Genomic DNA, 18,765 nt, shown 5'->3' on the forward strand with positions numbered 1-18,765 from the left:
CGAGCAGGGGTGTGACTATCAAATATCAAAAATAAGGATGCTGTCCAGGTATCCCTGATTTTTTATTTTTTTTTTTAGAAAGGAATTCATAGGGAAGTTTGTTTTTTAGGAATATGGACACCTGTGCCTTTGACAGGCATTGTTTGACCTTGTGTTTGCTTCATAGGAGCAGCTATTAGTACAGTTACCGGGTTCTTTTTTTCAATTTGAGTTGTGTTGTTTTTTTTTTTTTAATCTGTTATGCAGACAATTTTTCTTTTTACTTTTTTTCTTTAGAAAGCTAATGCAATACATACAACACTGACTTACATCTTCAAGGATGAGATGTTACTTCTTTCATCCTCTCAACTATAACCTATCTTCCAATAATCCCTTTCTCTTGAGAAGAATTATGCATTTTTTTTCAGTTTTCAACAGCACAAGTATTTTCTACACAGTGATTTCACTTTGGTTTCAGTCCTATTAACGAGATAATGTTATCTGCCTAACAGGTGTATCACTTTCTTTAACAAAATTCCCCGTCCTGTGGAAAGAGTTCTGTAAAATAACAGAAAATATTTTGAAGTTTAGTTTGAAGGAGAAAGATTATTCTAGAATTTTGCAGCTTACTGCATCTTTATAGATGCAGCAACAGTGGATAAACAATCACAGAAGTATAACCTCACAAAACATACCACCTTGGTGACTTTCTTAAGATACAGAGTCTGTATATTACTAAACCTTTTGTCACACTATGACTAGAAAACACCAAGTAACTCTTTCTTAAATACTTTATGTTATCCAACATGACAAAAATACAGCAGACTTTATTGTAAACTGTCCATAAATCAAGATATGAAACCATGGATCATATAATTTAGAATCTAAATTCACATCATAATTCGAAGGATTTAAAGAAAACACTTTTCTGCTCACTACACACACATATATTGCTTATAACTGTAGTCTCAGATGAGCATGCTACAAATTATGAAATTAAAAAACAAAACCAAAAAATAACAAACACAGGCTAGGATGTGGTAACTTACAGAAGCAGCTCTTCTGCAATTAACATCACGATCAAATACTGCAGCAATAACCAACGCACTGAGGAAATAAAATATTGATTATAAGTACCAAAAATACAAGAAGAAACATGCAATGTCATTTCATTATTTAGGATTCCAAGCAAAACATTCAAAATATTCTCTAACTAGCTTTTTTTTTTTTAATATAATTCTAAACTAGAATTTGTGTTGAAACAACCACATACTTTCTTGTTTCTGCAGTTTGCTGTGGACTTTTCCATGGCATAAACAGACAACTGCCATCCTAGTACAGCAAAACAGTTTAAGGAATATACAAATACATTTAACTACGTGGAAAGGTTTTATATTTTAGATATAGCACGAGTATAAACTTGGACATATCTAACATCTCAAATGCGAGACAGTGCAACTTTAAATTAAAACTTGGAAATACAGTTTCTCAATAGCCAAATACACAGTAAGTCTTAGGTAAGGCTTAAGCAAAACTAAAAGTTAAGCAACGGAAGCTTTCAGCTATCTGTACAAGCATGATCACATGATTTAAGTAACAAAAAAACAGTAAACAGTATGCAAATTCTGTTTAATAAGTGACACTTTAGGATAAATTGCAAAGAAGTTTTTGAAAAGGTGACCTGTAGATATACAGGTGTGATTATACAAAAATATTATTTTGTGAATGAAATCTGACAACCCTCCACAGTTCAATTCTTTCTACTGCAACAGAACCACATTTAAAAACCTGCCACAGAACACAACAGAGAGAATACATCCCAAGACATGAAGTCTACAGCTTTAGAAATCCACCTCCAGCATTCAATTAACTTCAGTGACAAATAAATATCACTTCAGGAGAATCATTTAAGCAGAAAATTATTCCTTTCAAACTCTGAAACTCTTCATTACGTTATTTATTGACTCCAGGCAAAACAGGAAATAAATACTGGCTGAAAAGTAATTCCAATATAGCTTTGCTTTAGCGTAAAGATATTAATTACACTGATAATATCAAACTTCCCTGGGTAATGGCTATCAGTTTCCTTACAGGGCAGGAACTATGTTCTTAAAATTCACTGAAATGCATAAACTGAATTTACAGAGGCAGTAGTGGTTACCTCCATTAAGGGAAACAAGAGACAGAAAGAAAGAATGAAATAGAAAATAAAACCCAATAAGTGTAACATTTTACTACAGAGATGTAAAAATTGTTCTAAAGACAGTAAATCCTTTCTTATTGCTACTTGCGTGAACAATTCCTCTCCCTGCTACAAAGGCATCAAGCGATTACAAGACAAAACGAGGTCATCCATGTGATAGCAACTGGAAGAGCAAATGTTTATGCGGCATTCCATTAGGAAGAAGCTTACATGGCTAATTGTAGAAAGAGTGCTGGGTCGAACATCATCTTCATACGTTAATCTGCTTCTCTGGCATACAGAGAAACTTAAAAATCTTTTTATAGGAACATTTCGGAAGGATTTCATTTTAATTATAGAACACTCAAAACTAAAGAACTGGCTAGAAATTATCCTGGAAAGCAAAAAGAAGAAAATTTCTGCTGGACGTTTCCAATTATATGGACTATATGATAAAACATGATTTTGTCTGTTATGCAAAAGTTCAATATTGTTCTATTCTGAGTAAACAAAACCAAAAAACTCATCAAGCCGGGAAGCTCAGCAAGCAAAGTGCTGCCCATACTATGTCAAAGGTAGCCTGACGTTAAGTGTTGCAGAGTATTTCAGAAGAGCTTTGCTGGGTCAGATTGAAATTCTTCCAGGTCATTGTTTTGTCTCCAGTGGTACTGAAAAGGGACACTTCGGGCTGAGTGTAAGCACTTACATGCTAAATATTAATATGCTAATTTTAAAAGCTATGCAAGTCTTTCCAAATTTCAAACATTAAAAGTTTGTCACTGGAGAATAAATACTGCTCCTTGCATTTCATGTTCACACTTAAAATTTGGTTTATTAAATATGATGGAAAACAGTTTCAGATTGTTATATACAACATGAGTTTTTGGCCGATGTTTCTGCTTATAATTAAACAGTACCTTTCAATTTTTCTTATTCTTCTGTTACCTCAAGAAAAACTTGTATAGGTAAAACCAGCAAAACAGCATACTGTCTATGCGATGCCACCTGAGCTATACAGTGCTGGGACTGAAAAACATGTGTAAGAAAAAAAAAAACAAAAAACACAGGAATTTTGTCATTACCACCCAGCCATATTATATTCATAAACCATACCGTAGTCATTGTTTTATGTTAATCCTTTCAGTAAAAGTATTTTAAACTTATCAAACTACATGAATAATTCTTTCAAGTTAATTCATATTTTAAAATGCAGGCACAGTCTGCTGCAACACATGGATTAGCAAGGAAAGCAACATGCCTAAGATGAAACATGTTAAAGGTGTCTTCACCTGTCTGCTTTGTCGTGGGAGTTTATGTGATACTCCACCAGGATTTCCTAACATAAAGAAACTGTTTATGTCAAACAAAGTGGGATATTTTTTAAGCTAGTTAAAGAATCATGTCTTGACTTGTCTGAAATATACCACACCTGACTACTAACAGGTAGAGCAAAGAGTGGTTTTGCATCTCGCAGTCTCTATGAAACACCTTTTGTAGTTCCTTGAGGTATATTTAGCCTGTAAGCACGACAAGCAACTAAGGGTACAATAAGCACACTAACAGATTTTAAAAAGCAAGCTGCAATTCTATCAGCCTACTGATCATTCTTGCTTTTTTCCTGCTCCCTTCCATTTACCCCACGTACTCACTTAACTGGCTTCAGGGAAAGTTAACAGGACTCAGAGGAGGTTACCAGCTCACTTCTTCAGCCCAACATTGATTTCATTTCCTTCCCCCAAAAAGCCAGAAATAATCAGAGAGCAGAGGCCAGCCAGGTGATGGGCATCAGCACACAGAAATATCAGGTTTCCCTCTGCTTGTAAGTACTGGATGTACCACCAAGTAAGTCTGAATTTCCTTTATCACCTATACTACACTATACTCACAAGCAGCTTATACTATTACTAACCTCTGAGAATTTACTACTATTAATTCAAACATACCACCCTGAAGCTGTGGGAAGAGAAAAAATAAACTCTCAAACCTCTTGCCAATTTGGCACAAAAACAAAATTCCCTTCCTGAACTCAAAAAAGGGAAAAGTCTGACTTGTAACATCACAGAAAACTCTCTTCCTTACTAATAGCATTAGGGGAGGGAAGGCTTAACAATCAGCACAAGCAAAATGGTTTTGAACAATCCCAGCAAGTTAAAAAGAGGAGGCAAGACCAGCATCTGCTGAGAGCTGCTGTTGCAAAGAGCGAAAAAAAAACACAGCAAAAGGCTGTTGCAAACAGCCTTCTCATACCTCATTAGTTGTACCAGTACCCCAGTTGTGGCTACCTGGTGAACTGGATGATGAAAACAGACCTAGGCTCAACTATACATTTATTTTTAATCAGAGAAGCTACCCATTCACTTTATCACTTGTGGCCGTGTTATTCTCAATTGCAGGAGCAATAGAGATAAAGCACACAAAAGTGGCTGCTTCAGCCAGCATTAGTAGGAGAAAAAGCCCTTCAGACCGGTCTCAAGTTTAATTTCTTCTGTTTAGATAGGCAAGGAGAAAATAGGAGAAAATGATAAACACAGTGACCAGTCCCACTTTTACACCGCGCCCTTGCAGTCCCTTCTAACCCAACTACTTTCTGCTAGCCAAACTCCCCCACTTTTGAATCCAGAGTTACACAGTCAGATACAGTCTTTTAGCACGTTGTTGTTACACAGAGATAAAAGTCGGCATCTTCAACGTGTTACTTCAATCCCAAAGTTTTGGAGTAAAACATTGGAAGTAAAATAAATACACATATAGAAGAGAGCAATAAAGAAAACGCTCGGGAGTTGCAAATTAAAATGCTGCTATTAAAAAAAATAAAAAAGCCATATGATGCCCCTGCAGGAAATAAGTTTACACAAGTGCAAGACGCAGTAGGCGCAGAGTAGGCTCTCCTCTGAAGGCAACATTCACATACATGAAAGAAAAAGCTATTCTTAATATTTCATCATGGTACAAGATGTAGCTCAAAGCAATGCTTCAGATTTCCCCAATTCTGCAGGACAATCTTGCCCTGGAGCAAGCTACATCATTTATCCATAGCCACACCTTCCTTTTTTTTCCCTCTTCAAAAACAACACACCACCGCAGGGAAGGCAAAGCTGCCTGTACTCCTACACTGTACGCACGTATTCAGATCCCTCTAAATAATGATCTGTTTATTGATTACCTAACTAAACCATCAAATGATAAATAAAACTATATTCTGACCATGCAATAGTTTCATATAATTATGATAGGCAGCAACAATTTAATTTTTAATTGTATAATAGAGCAAAAGTATATTTTCCTCTTTAGTTTTTGTTTAGGTTTTAAACAAAACAGCTCTGCTTCTTAGTGTGCACCTGCCACTTTACAGACAATAATTTCCACACCCAAGGGGGCAGGAATCAAATTACCTGCATTTCCAAGTTATTAAATTATATTTAACTTTCCTCATAGGTAAGCTTAAAAAGACTGCATGCATGTGCAGACTGGGAGAGAAAAACATCTCAGTCAAGCAGTGCTTTTATGAAGATATGCCTGAATAGCAACTTCAGTATGTGCAAGTATTTCAAAATGTAGTAAGCTGATCCTGCATTAAAAGTGAAGTTTCATCTACTTTGCCAAGAATCTTCTTTTTGTGGTCTTGAAGCTGGAATAGATCATGCAAGGTTTTAGAAACCAGTTTAACTGGACTTCTAAAAAAATATATAAACAAATGTTAGTAAGCGTATCTTGTTGAAATATGGATAGGGAAAAATACCAACAGATATGTAAAAATTAAAATTCTCAGGCAAGTACTTCTAATAAGCATCCTCTATTTTTTTTCTTAAGAAGAATGGTAAGAAGAGTGGTCACTGTTTAATCATTATACCTACTCAACACCTTCTAGTTACCAGCAGTTTTTCAGTGCACTTACTCTACTACGAAGGCCACCTTGTCTCTCGACTCTGAGCATTCTTACCAGGCAACCAGCTACTTATGCTCCAAGTTCAGCATTATCTCCAGCCAGTTCAACAGCACTGTTAAAGACTGTGAATGAAGGATAAACCATTTGCAATTTCTAGCACCATGACAATGCAAACAGTTCAGGATCTCAATCACTTACTACATCTTTTTAACGAGGTACTAGCTTTCTTTGCAAGTAAACAATTTATTATTTTTCTTTAAGAACCTAATAGTTTGTATTCTCATATAGGCACGTATTTTTGCTGTGTAATTCACCTTACAATGGATATCATGTACTTTGTTTCAAGATGCTGAGTTCTGCATTTTTTTTAAGGGTAGCAACAATTTGCTTGTGGCTAGAAGTATGACTCTTCTTTAAGTAAAACAGTGACACACCTAAGGCTAGATTTAAAAAAAAAGAGCTGTATGTAATTATTGGCTTGCTGACACAATAGGTGAAACTGTGTGTCATACCCTATTTGAATATTTTTTTTCTACTGTTTCTCTTTGCAGTGGCAATTCTACCTTCAAGAGCTGATTGTGTTAAGAAAAGGTATGGCCAACATAACTACAAAGATTTTTACGTAGAGCCTTACTATAGCATTAATACTGGCTAAAACATTGTGCAGCTTTGTTATAAAACTAAACGTATAAATCACAACACTTTACGACTGAAAATAATAAATTTTCAGTTCCCCCCCAGCTGTCTACCCTCTGTTTCATTCCACTCCACCAACTTATTCCACATAGGTGAAGTTGCAACTGGCAAAGCCACAGTGGTAACTTGTATTACTTTAGGTAGAAGACAGCAATTATTTACACCTGGTGTCTTCCTAAAAAACAAAAAAAAAAAAAAAGAACTTATTTCCAGAACAGATTGAAAGCTAAAAGACAGGAGGGAGCTTCTTCAGAAACACAGCACTCTTCGTAATCGTGCAAGAGCTTTGTAACAGTAAAACAAAGTACCACAAATCATGTAAAATCAAAATAGTCAGCTTGCACCTACATCTGGAGAACAACATTGATTTGCATTGTGATAGGGCAAAAGGAGTAAAAGAAATATATTGCTCTAAGCATCATGAATGGAAGAAAAACTCTGAAAAATGGAAGAACAGAACAGAATGCTGATAAACTGAAGGTTTCTAAATTTGCACTTTGGCTTTAAAGTTTCACTTGGAACAAGCTTTCCAGACCTTTAAACAAACCTTAAAGTTGCTCAACTAAGTGGATGGAAACAGAGAATTTACTTCCATAGGGCTGCTGACCAAATCTACAAAAAACACTTGCTTTGAACAAGACCTTACTATTGGATTGCCACGCTCTTCCTCAAGTTTTGCTAGCAGCCTGAATATAAATATATTCCTCCTGGTTTAAAGATAGCAGTAAATAACTTTGCACTGCCGTTAACACCCTCTTAGAAGTATTTCGTAACATTATACTCATTCTGTCACTCTATCTTCATTGCTACCATCATCTGTGCTGGTTAGATTTTAAAAAGCTGGCTAGAATAAAAAAAAAGAAACACACCCCAAAATGCAATCACTATTTCACTGTGCAAACATATCTTTAGGTACCTTTATATTAATAATTTACATTGAACTCAACTGGAAGACCATTTAAACATGACCCTTGAAAATAAAATATTTCCTTAATAACTTATTAGGGCAAGCATCACTCACTATTTCTAGCATGCTTATAACTGAATCATGCATTTCCTAGAGTCCCAATTCTCTTTCCGAAAATCATCCGGCAGCTGTAGACGGCCTCACATTCCAGAACAGCTTGGTGTTACAAGACTCCTCTCCTTGAGTCTCTAGACTGTTGTGGATGAAACATGATGAAAATACCATGAAAATGCTTTACCAGAGACACAACACTAAGAATCTTAGCATTTTTTTGCCTGTTTACTTTGTAGAAAAGATATAACAGCATTAAAAAGGAAGGAAGAAGAACAGCATTTGGCTTCCAGAAATGTGACAGCAGATTCTTAGACAGAAAGATTTTATCAAGGTCTCAAAAAATGCCAGGAGCAGGTACCACACAGGTAGGAGACACTGTCCTGTGACCCTACGTGAAAGGGCCAGCATTGGAAAGTGAGAATACAAGGATGAAAAACAGCAAAGACCAGCAAGGGGAAGGTGCACTAGGCTCAAGGAACAAAAATGGGTATGTAGGTTCCACAGACTGTCCCAAGGAACCTTCAAAACTGCCTTTAAAGAAGAAGGAACAAGATGTTTTCTTTGGGCACCTGTTGAGCTAAGTAAGCAGTCCTGCATTTCCAAACAAGGCTGTTTGGGTGTGATTGAAATAGTTCTGCCAGCAGTCTGGAAGCAAGGCAGCACTAGAACTAGGACTAGGTTTCCAGGACCTATAAATATATAGTCCCTATATATATATATATATATTTTTATATATATTTAAAGGTAATACTAAATGACTACTGATTAAAAATCTGCCAATGGAGACAAAGATGTCTGAGTTGCTGATATGAGAGCACACTAAAAGTCTGCCAAAAAACTGTGAGAAGCTACCTCTGTGTTTACAGTGCAAATCACCCATTAAAGACACCTCGAAATGTCAGCAAATATGCTGCCAACAAAAAGACTACCTACTGAAGAGAGAATCCCAAAAGACTAGCAAAAATAGGAGGAAAAGCATGAGAAGAAAGAAGGAAAAAAAGGAAAACGTAGAACCAGTTTCTAGCTGCAGAAATATCCTTAGTGTTGGGGGAACCTGCACCAACTTCTAGTCCACCGTTACAGCATGACAGATGTTGACTGGGATACCTTCTAAAAGTCTGACTTCTGAGAGTCTTTTGAAACAGAAAGAGCAGACTGAAAAAGAAGTACTTGCGTATTTACCCTTTCAACTAAAAGTTGTTTTGTCAAAGTAGTCATTCTAGACTGTGGTACTCTATGAAAACAAAATATAACAAAAGAGAAAAGAATTCTCACATGTATTTGTTAAACTTAACGAGAACCTGCTAACAGTTGTAATAAAAATGCTTTTTCAGAAGTGAGATATTACTAAGAATTCAAAATCACCACGTAGAGCTCAAGTTGTTACCACTTTTATAAACTGGAAGTGATTTAATTTTAAAAGTATTCTTTACTCAAAATAAACTTTGATCTTCAACATTTCAGAAGGAAAGCTACAACTCATACAGAAGTATCTGGAAGTTCAGAAATGGGTTTTTAGCAGATCTGAAGTCTAGTTTATTCCTTTAGACCTAAATCAGCTCAACTTGCAAGTCAATCTGATATGCTATGTTCTTTGCACCATACAATCTGATAAAGTACCAAAACTCCTGGATCATTAGATACAAGTGTGCATCTGAAAAAGTAGGAAGTAACTTCTGTAAGTTTTCTCTTCTCCTTTGACCCCATAAAGCAGCTCTGCAACTTCAGAGTGTGTGTGTGTGTACGTGGCCAATATCTGATTTTAAATGTCTTAAAGATAGGGCATTACTCTCCCACATTATTAACTTCTAAAGGATACAGCATGAGACTACTAGATTAACTTCTAGTTCCTCCTTAGTTTTGAACAGATTTTAAAAATTAACTGTACTTCACTGCGTTTCTTATCGCAGCAGCTTACCTTGAAATCTGGTTAATAAACGGAATCAGCTCTGAGGGATCATAAGCACGAGCAAAGGCCCAGCACACATAGCACGCTGCATCTCTCACGTTGGAACCCACGCTGCATGATCCCCTCTTCTCATCATATGTCAGAGCTTTCAAAATGACAGGAACCACTGTGAAATGGAAAAGGGCACAAAAGCAACAATTAGGACCGTACAGTGAACCAGAAGAAAGGTATGAGAGTGATCATTAAAGAAAAGACACAGGGTGAGCCGTGTGTGTTCTGAAAGAAAAAAAGAAAAAAAGCATTAAAATTTTCATTTTAATACACCATTTTGTTTCTTTGTCAGTAGCCATTTACTTTTTATTCCAATCCCATATAGTTCAATGAGGATTAAAGCAACGGGGTTCCATATGAAGTTACACCTTAATTCTATAGCATGTTATTCAAAAAAATCTGCCATTTCCCATCAGAGAGTTACTATCATGATAAAAACTTGACGTTCTTTAGTCCCAATATGCTGCTAAAGATAAAAATGCAATACAGATACGAGCAGGTTTATTTCTCTTTTTCCTCTCAAGTAAAAGGAGAATTGAATAGTAGACTCTACAAAATGCTAGAAATCTAGAATTGCCTCACAGAAAATGCTTTTTAGCAACAGCCTTGTGTTTGGGAATTTCCCTTAAGAGAATTAGAGTATCCGCTGATTATTTTTAACAAAGGTTTATAAATATATTATATATGAGTATCAATACCAAGCCTTGTCCGGTCACAGCTGCACTGGAAAACAAGTATCTGCATCCACATACCCTCATTTGCCTGTAGAAGGATTTGACTAAGTATAATTACTAAGTATTTGAAATGTTGACTCCTCTGATAAAGTAAACCTTTTAGGCCCACTATTTTTCAAGTGTATCTTTGTTTATTTAAGGAAGACTGATACCATTTACTACTCAGCGATACATGCTTAGAAGTCAATTTAGAGCCCAAGTAATTTTCGTAGGGTCAGGTAATTTTAGAGTCAAAATTTTGAAATGTCGAATTGTTAAACTACTGGACTACAAATGGTACTGTTACAACAGCATCTATTGCTAGAAAAAAAATACTTCCTAATAAATACAGTATTGTAACTACCATAAAATAAAAGATTCAGTACTCATCTATGAGCAGCCACCATTTATCACAGCACAAGTCCTACCTTGACAAATACTTATGATTAACAATGCCTGTGAATCATCAATACATCAATCTTGAAAGGGACTTAAGTACACTCTTTGCTTACTCTTAAAGCGACAAGTTCACTGTTGCTCTTTCGTTAAGCAACTTGTGATATATTATTCTGCGTAGAGCTGTCGAGCGACTGCAATGCAGTGTTTTAAGTTCAAATCTCTCAGCACTGCCACACTGCACAGAGCATGAGGACAGAATTTGCATAAAACTGCAATGCAACCTAGAAATGCAAACAGGTGAGCTTTGCTCTTACTTCTGCTTCCACACCCAAAACAAGATTTAACAGAAACTAAACTAAATCCCAGACTAGAAAAGGTCCACTCCGAGAATCAAGCAGCTTTTAAAAATTAACGTGTCCATTAATGTTTCCAGCAATGATTTAATGGATAACCTGACTGACTTCAGATGGAAGATGTTTTAGGCAAAAAGGCCTACAAGTCATAGACCTTGGTATAACACATCTCTGTGCCACATTTTGTTGAGGAAGCCCCAGACAAGATGCTGTCACACAGCGTAAGCCCAGACTAAGCACTGGAAGCAAATGACAGTTTTCTTTTCTTCTCTTTCTTTAGTTTTAAATCATATTGGGGGAAATAGAGAAAATAGGATTTTCATTCGTCTTCTGTTTTACTACCCTAGAACCTTACCATAAAGGTGTTATAACACAGGTACTATTATAAGCAACAAAAATAAGGTTGGGAAACTGAGCAGAGGGAAAACTTCACTTTCATGCTTGTAGGTCCATCAAAACTCTAGAAGTCAATTTTTTCTACAGATAAGGAGAGCCTCCAAAAACTTGAAGAAGAATTCTCTTTGCAGTTCTAGCAACACATACTGTGGCAGTTTAACAAATAGTGTATGTATGCAAGGCTCCCCGGAGGGCTTCCTCCTGGTATCTGAAAATCCAGAAATACAGTTTGACTATTTCTCTCTCTCTAGAGATGGCACATCCTTGGTAAGTAAATAATGCCAGGAAAAAAAAAAAAAAAAGCCTTTGGGGTGTGGGGGGGATTTATCTTGAATTTCTTTACAGTATCAAATTTATCAAACACATCTTTATTCCTTAGAAAAGACTTGTCACAAGATGATCCCATTGTCCCACTGAACAAGGGCTGAATTTCACTAGCAAACTGTGCCTAGATATACTTGAGCAGATATAATCACTAAATAATTAAGCATCAATGTATTGCTACCTTAATCAAAACACAGGCACCACAAGTGGATTAGGGAAACATTAAAATACCATTTCAATTCATTTTAACCTAATGAGAACAAAAAAGTAAGCAGAAGGATGGCCAAAAAATGACTACTAGGATTGCAAGCACTACATGTGGATAAAACAAACAAACAAACAAAAAAACAACACAGCAAAGCAATTCCCATTCAAGAACAATGATACAGCAAAGATGGATGCATATTTTGGCACTTCTCAGTTCTGAGAGAAACTGCAATAAAAATCTTTAAAAATGTTGACTGGCTTGTTTTGAAAAATGCTATATCAACTGAAGAAAAAAATGGAATTAGCTGGTTCTACAGGAACACTAAAACAGACGCCAAAGGCAATTTTGCAAAGCTGCTGCAAATTTCCTTCAGCGCGAGGTGATTACTCCAGCTACTTCAGACAGCTGTGAGCACGGTGTCACCTCTCTGCAGGCTGAACAAAAAGCAGGACCCACAAGCGGTGCCTTGCATTTGTGTTGTCTGACATGGTTTTCAATTCAGGGCCTTCATTTTCCACGTGGTAGGGGCAACACCAGTTGGCCCCTAGCTTATTCGGGTCAGTCTCCAAGACAGAGGAGTCTGTAACAACAGGAACTGAGGAAATGCAATGAAGAACAGCACTATTACTGGGAGCAGCTCAGGACCTCCCCGTTATCATGCAGCAGTGATTTGGACTTGCACCTCTTTGTGCTCCTGTGTCAGGGACTCACAGCATTGCTGCTGCAGAAGCAACAGCATGACTGCAAGTCAAGAGCAAAGACAGGTCGTGCAAAGGAAGGATACAAAAGTGGGCAGTTAGAAGACAGGAGGAAAAGGGAAAACAAGGTGAGGTACCCGGCAGAGCTACGTAAAAACAAATACTTCAACACGGGAACCCTACTGAGGTCAGGGTCATCTCTTTAAGCTTGCATCCTAACACTGGCAGAGTATTTACTGGTGAACTGGGGACTCTGGGAAATGCTGTGTAACGATCGCTCCTGACAAATGTTTCTGTGCTTGAAAAAGGGGGAGAGGAGATAAGAGAAACTTCAGAACCAGCATTACGTTTCCTTTCAGAACCAGCATTACATTATACTTAAGAGTCGTAAGAACAAAAGAAACACCACCAAAAATTTCAGGTTTCCCTTTATTCTTTACCCTGGAGTCTTCAAAAACAATGCAGTTGTTTTCGGCTGTGGCTTCCTGCAGTCCCAGCAGAGCCCGCCTGCAGTCATGGAGGAGCAGCGCAGGCAAAACACCCGTAGCATCTAGCCCACTGTAACTGAAGTACCTTACAAAAGACCTTCTTAATCCCCAGCTGGTAGGCTCTGTGGTTGCATTATCTTACGCACACAACCTTTCATCTTCAGTCTAAACAAAATCCTAACTTAAATTTTGTTTTTCTCCAATTTAAAATGTTTGCATTTGTACTCCTCCAGAGCTTTGCTTGATATACAACACAGCAATGATGTTCAAAGCTTTGTAGCCAGCTCCTGCATTTTGTACCTGTTAAGCTATTCACCATTATAACCACCTCATAGGTATTCAGTGTGGGCAGTGTTGGACTGCGAAGCTCTCTATTGTTTCAAATTTTCAGATTTAAAATCACGTTCAAAACATACCTAAGATGTATTCCACCAAAAAACACAAGCGAAAAAAACTTGAGAAAAAAAATCCAGAAGAAAATCCAAAACGAAAAGAAGAGCAGAAATAAATTTTGTTTGAAATTATTAATAAGGTTTTGTTGTTGTTTTGTTTCTTAAATTTAAAAGTAGGAGTTGGGAGATACACCACAGAGAAGACCTGAAGTGCTACTTAACTTTGAAAGTCACCATTTGTTTCATAGTTCTGCATTAAAAGTTTGCCATTAAATACAGAGGGTAAGTAGTGTCCACTCTCAAGCCGAATACTAAAACAATATCCACCTGTTTAGTTCTGTGAACGCTCAAAAAATACAGTCACCTTTACCCGTAGCCTAGAGGTATTAATAAGCACCTGTTACGCTCCACCCTGCCTTACCTAACAACATAACTGCAGGTTGCAACACAGCGCTTTGCTCAAGCCTCGTGAAAATGAAGAAAACTTCTGGCTTCAAAGCCCTGCAAAGAACCGATTTTCTCTAACACGAGAGACGAGCTGCACAGACACTTGGCTTTCTGAACAGAGATTCTAATCAATCAGATGGTTAGCATCACTTAGTTGCAGATGATAACCACTGAACAACTAGTAAAGAAACCGAAGGAAGACACTGGATACTGAAAGGTCCCATATAACTAAAACTATTTCCTTAAAAAAGTACTTTTAAAAAATATCCCATACACTTACCTAGACTATAACCGTTGCCATCAGGACTCCTACATTACTTCAGATCGTCATGTTTTTTATTTATTGCAATGTTTATCATATAAAACATACAAATACAGCAATTAAACAAACAAACAAAAACCTGTTCCTTAGCCTGAGGTCTTGTCTACAAAAGAAAATTGCAAAAGTCCAAGTCAACTCTACTTCACTTAGAACAGACTTGTGCACTGAATCTCGAGTTCAGAACGAACTGTTTGAATTCAGTTTGAAACTAAGATTATGCCAGTCTTAAAACAGAGTTTAATGTTACCTTTTAGGTAAGTCTTACATTTTGCTGTGGATTGTTTATGCAGAGAAACCTTCTCAAATCATAATAAATTTATTGCAAAGTCTTCTATTTTAGAATGATAAAATACAAGAAAATGTACTTCAGAGTAATGGAGGTCTACTCTTACTGAAAAGTAAGACATTGTGTACAGGTAGAAGTCTAAAAAAAAAACCTAGTTATTCATGAATTATGAGGCTTCAACAAAACTATAAGCATCAATAAAAAGAATTACTGAATAATAGTTTTATTCAGATTTTTCTTCAACAAAAGTGATTGCAGAAGAATCCTTCAGTAGGTTCATCTTCTTTGTGAGCCTCAGGCATAAAAAAAAGCGTAAACAGCCGTATCTACAGCACGTCAGCTTCCCATGTTTTAAACAGCATGCCTATCACTATCATTCATATGCAAAAAAAAAAAAAAAAAAGGAAAAAGAAAAAGAAGAAGAACCCTTTGTTTTTATTGAAAAAAAACTGAAATCAGATTTGGGACCACAGGCTTTTACATGGCACTCTAAGCTCTTTTAGAAAGAGAGGCAGGTCCTAATCGTAACTTCATTAAGGCTGTTATACTAATATTTAATGTATCAACACAGATGCAAACATAGATAATTTTAGGTTAGGTCGACTATCAGAAATAAATATTTGTTTAAAGCTCAGCCAAACATCTACCATTTGTTCTCCTGTTTTCTATACAGGCTGTCTCCTTCAGACTTTACTTTTAGAAGACTATTTCAGCCAGAGGATAGGTTCTCCAGCAAGGATCAGAAAAAGCATGTGCTGCTTTGTTGGAAAATTCTCAAGTGTTTCTGTGAAAAGCTCTAATATTGCAACCTGTAGGGCAAGCGCCTAAAAACTGTCAACAGGTGGCCTCTCGTCTCTCGTTCCTGCACCCAAGTTTGACCTAGTTAGGAGCTTGCCAGAGAAGGGACGAGTATCACAGCTCGTGCACACTCAGAAGATAGGTTTGAATTTAACAGCTGAAGCAGCTTAAGCTGCCTTAAGTTTCTCACAATTCTGAACACTGACCCATGTCTATAGGGCTACATATGTATATATATATGTATGTCTGCAGACCAAACAAGCATTTTCTAACCCATGACTGTGAAGGACTGTGTCTGTCTGGTTGCAATCTCAGTTCAGTCTCTCCCTACGTAATGAATTAAGAGAGTCTTTAATTATATGATCACATGATATTTTTTTTCCATGGACCTATCTCAGTCAGCACACAGGAAAGACCTGCTCCGGCAATGAATCACAGCTGGGCACCAAAGGAGATTGTTGTCTGCCTCGCTGCTGAGGGTGGAAAATAAGTACTGCAGAGACTGGCTTTCAGGCAGGGAGAAGGGATTGCTGGTTGGGCTGGACGTTGCCCTAAAGAACTACATTCTAACTACATCTCCGCCAAAGACTTACTGTTTGATACCGCTCACATTACTTAAATACAGTATTTAAAGAAATGGACGCTGGCTCTCATTTCCCAGGTATCTGCTTCAATAAACTAATTGCAGGTTGCAGAAGTGCTACAACGCTGAAATTGGAGCAAGTTTTTGAGCGTGGCAAGGGGCCAATGCGGAAGCAGACAGATCTGGATTCTGGCCAGTTTATCTCAACATCATTATGTAATGCAGCCAGAAAATCTCCAAATCTGTAAGCACCCCCCTGCCTGGTTACACTGCCAGAACTACAGCTGACCTAAGATAGTATTGATCTACCTTCCCTTCAACGCTGAAACACCGAGTGCTAAACGTTTCAGGGATTAACCTACCCACTCATGCCCAAGGCCATATGAGAGTTTAACAGAGACCTTCATACAGGTTACAGCTAACAGCTCTTCCTTTACCTTAAGCAGTCCCAAACTGCAGTTTAAGGACACGAAGAAGCAGGCTTGTGAAGGAATCCTACCAAGTGAGTGAATGACTTGCTCTGAAGGAGGATAAAAATTTTGCAAATTCATAACGCTGCATGGCAGAAAAGAAAAATCACCGGAGAAACCCCAACCTTTAGGCTAAGGTTGTGCAATACTGAGATCAACCCTACAGTGAAAAAGCTAGAAGCAATTCATTGTCATTTATTCCCTGCTTAGCATTTATACCATTTCTCAGTTGCACTGGGGGAGGAGGGACTTTTCCTGCTACGGCTTCAGCTATGGTATTTATTCTCTCTGGTAGAAAAAAACAAATCTGCACTATTTTTAATGACTCCGTGCTAATTTGAAAACTGAAAATTTGAAAATGACATTCACATTAAAGTTTTTAAATACTATTTTCAATATCAATATCACGGATCATTTTTAAAGTTCACCTGGGTGTTAGAAAAAAAAATTCCTCTGTAACCAGCCTTTCAGGTTTGGGTGTTCTCTATTTTCTAAGCGTCCACCTAAGACAGGTAGATCTTTTTTCATTTCTTCCTGTATCTATGATGAAAAGTACCTGAATGCTTGCCAAAAGCCTCACAATTAACTACCACTACAGAATAGACTAGCGCATTTCAGAAGCCTAATTTCCCGATGTATCCTCCTCCAAAAAACAAGGCAGCTGCAAATCAATACCAAATATCTTATTCTGGAATATGAAAACACAGAAGGTAATCCTTAAAGCCAGAATACTTCCACAAGTTTAAGAAGTTATTTAATACATTGCTATAAGACTATTTAAATCCTCGTTCTAGAACACTCTTGAAATCAGTACTGTTTTTATTTTGCTGTTAGTTTTTTACATTTAATAGGTGGCACAATGACACTGGACAAGAAAAATGTTCCTTTTTCACTGTACGTAGTTTGTCAGACTTTTTTTTTTTTTTTTTAAGTATGCCAACTTCAGTAATGTAATTATCATGAAGCACCATTCTCCTTACCATCAAATAAAATGTACGGGAATCTCCTGTCTCATCAATACCAGCTAACTCACAGGCATTTTGTTGTACCAGAAACACCAGCACAGATAACCTGGTACTACCACAGAGCATGTACCTGCTCTAACCCAATTTATATGGTATTTGCAACAGAAATCGAGGGAATTTCAGAACTGCAGAGAGAAGTTATGTATATAGAGATATTCCTTCAAAGCCGTAACATCTGCCATTGAGATAAGCTGCATCTATCTGAAATCTTCTGACAGCACGAGAGACTTCATTTCATACCAACTGCTCGCCAACAATATACGTGACAATGGGACGTTTTTAAAACAGAGTTGAAACGTCAACTGAAATAACCAGTGTTTCCTATTTAAACAAGGTGCCTACCATTCAGCACAAATAATACACAAAATATTTCCCTGATCCAGGGTCTTTTGGGATACTGGCAGCATTGTCTGACCTCTTTGTCTGAAAAGGTAAAAATCATTCTGATTTCCACACTGAATAACAAGGCATCCTAACCTACCAAGTCCCTTCTCAAACTACCTCACTAACAGTACTTTTGACCCTGGACTTTAATACCTATTACTTTTTTCTTACACTTTTTTTTCCTCCCTTTACTCTGATGGTCATTTATAAACAGAATAAATAAATGATATTTCTTCATAAGCTGTTTTTTTCCCTACACTTCCTATTTATTTTGAGAGTGACAAATCTAATTTAAGATTTGGATCACTCACACTGACCCACCACTGTTAGGCTCTGAATTATCCACTGTTTATGCATCTCATCAGCATTATTAGCTTCTGTTTAAATGTTGCTTTCACTGCTGCCACAGTTTAAAAAAAAAAAAAAAAAAGTGGGGTGCGGGGAGAGGGATTCTTTCTGTCTTTTCACTGTGAATAGGTCAGGGTATAAGAACAGATCAAAAATAACATCTTCCTGGCTGGAATCCTTCCAATATATGCACCAATCCATTGCAAGTTTAACCACGCAGTTCTTCCAATCTTCCTGCCCTGGCTTCCTCCTTTTGCTTTCCAGAGATGGAAACGTTTCCAACCTTACTTTAAACGTACCTGTTTTTATGGCAAAAATACCATAACCACATAATGCACAAAAAGAAAAAATAAAAAAAGTTATCTTCGAATATGAAACATTAACAGTTCTACCACTGATTTCATTAA

The 18,765-nt window shown here is 37.0% G+C and overlaps 1 protein-coding gene across 4 annotated transcripts in view; it reads right to left on the minus strand.

Moving 5' to 3' along the window:
* The window catches only part of TBCD (tubulin folding cofactor D), a 126,925-nt gene that overhangs the window by 62,587 nt on the left and 45,573 nt on the right, over positions 1-18,765 (minus strand). For all 4 annotated transcript variants that reach the window (XR_010825866.1, XM_048075898.2, XM_066980140.1 and 1 more), the window contains 2 exons: positions 9,683-9,839; positions 1,029-1,086 (listed from right to left, as the gene is read on the minus strand). Coding sequence is in view for 3 of the 4 variants with exons in the window: in XM_048075898.2 (XP_047931855.2) it covers positions 1,029-1,086; positions 9,683-9,839 (215 nt within the window). In the remaining variant the exon portion in view is untranslated. The remainder of the gene's footprint in view (positions 1-1,028; positions 1,087-9,682; positions 9,840-18,765) is intronic.

The sequence above is a fragment of the Anser cygnoides genome, chromosome 19 (genome assembly GCF_040182565.1).
Source record: "Anser cygnoides isolate HZ-2024a breed goose chromosome 19, Taihu_goose_T2T_genome, whole genome shotgun sequence".
Taxonomy (NCBI): domain Eukaryota; kingdom Metazoa; phylum Chordata; class Aves; order Anseriformes; family Anatidae; genus Anser; species Anser cygnoides.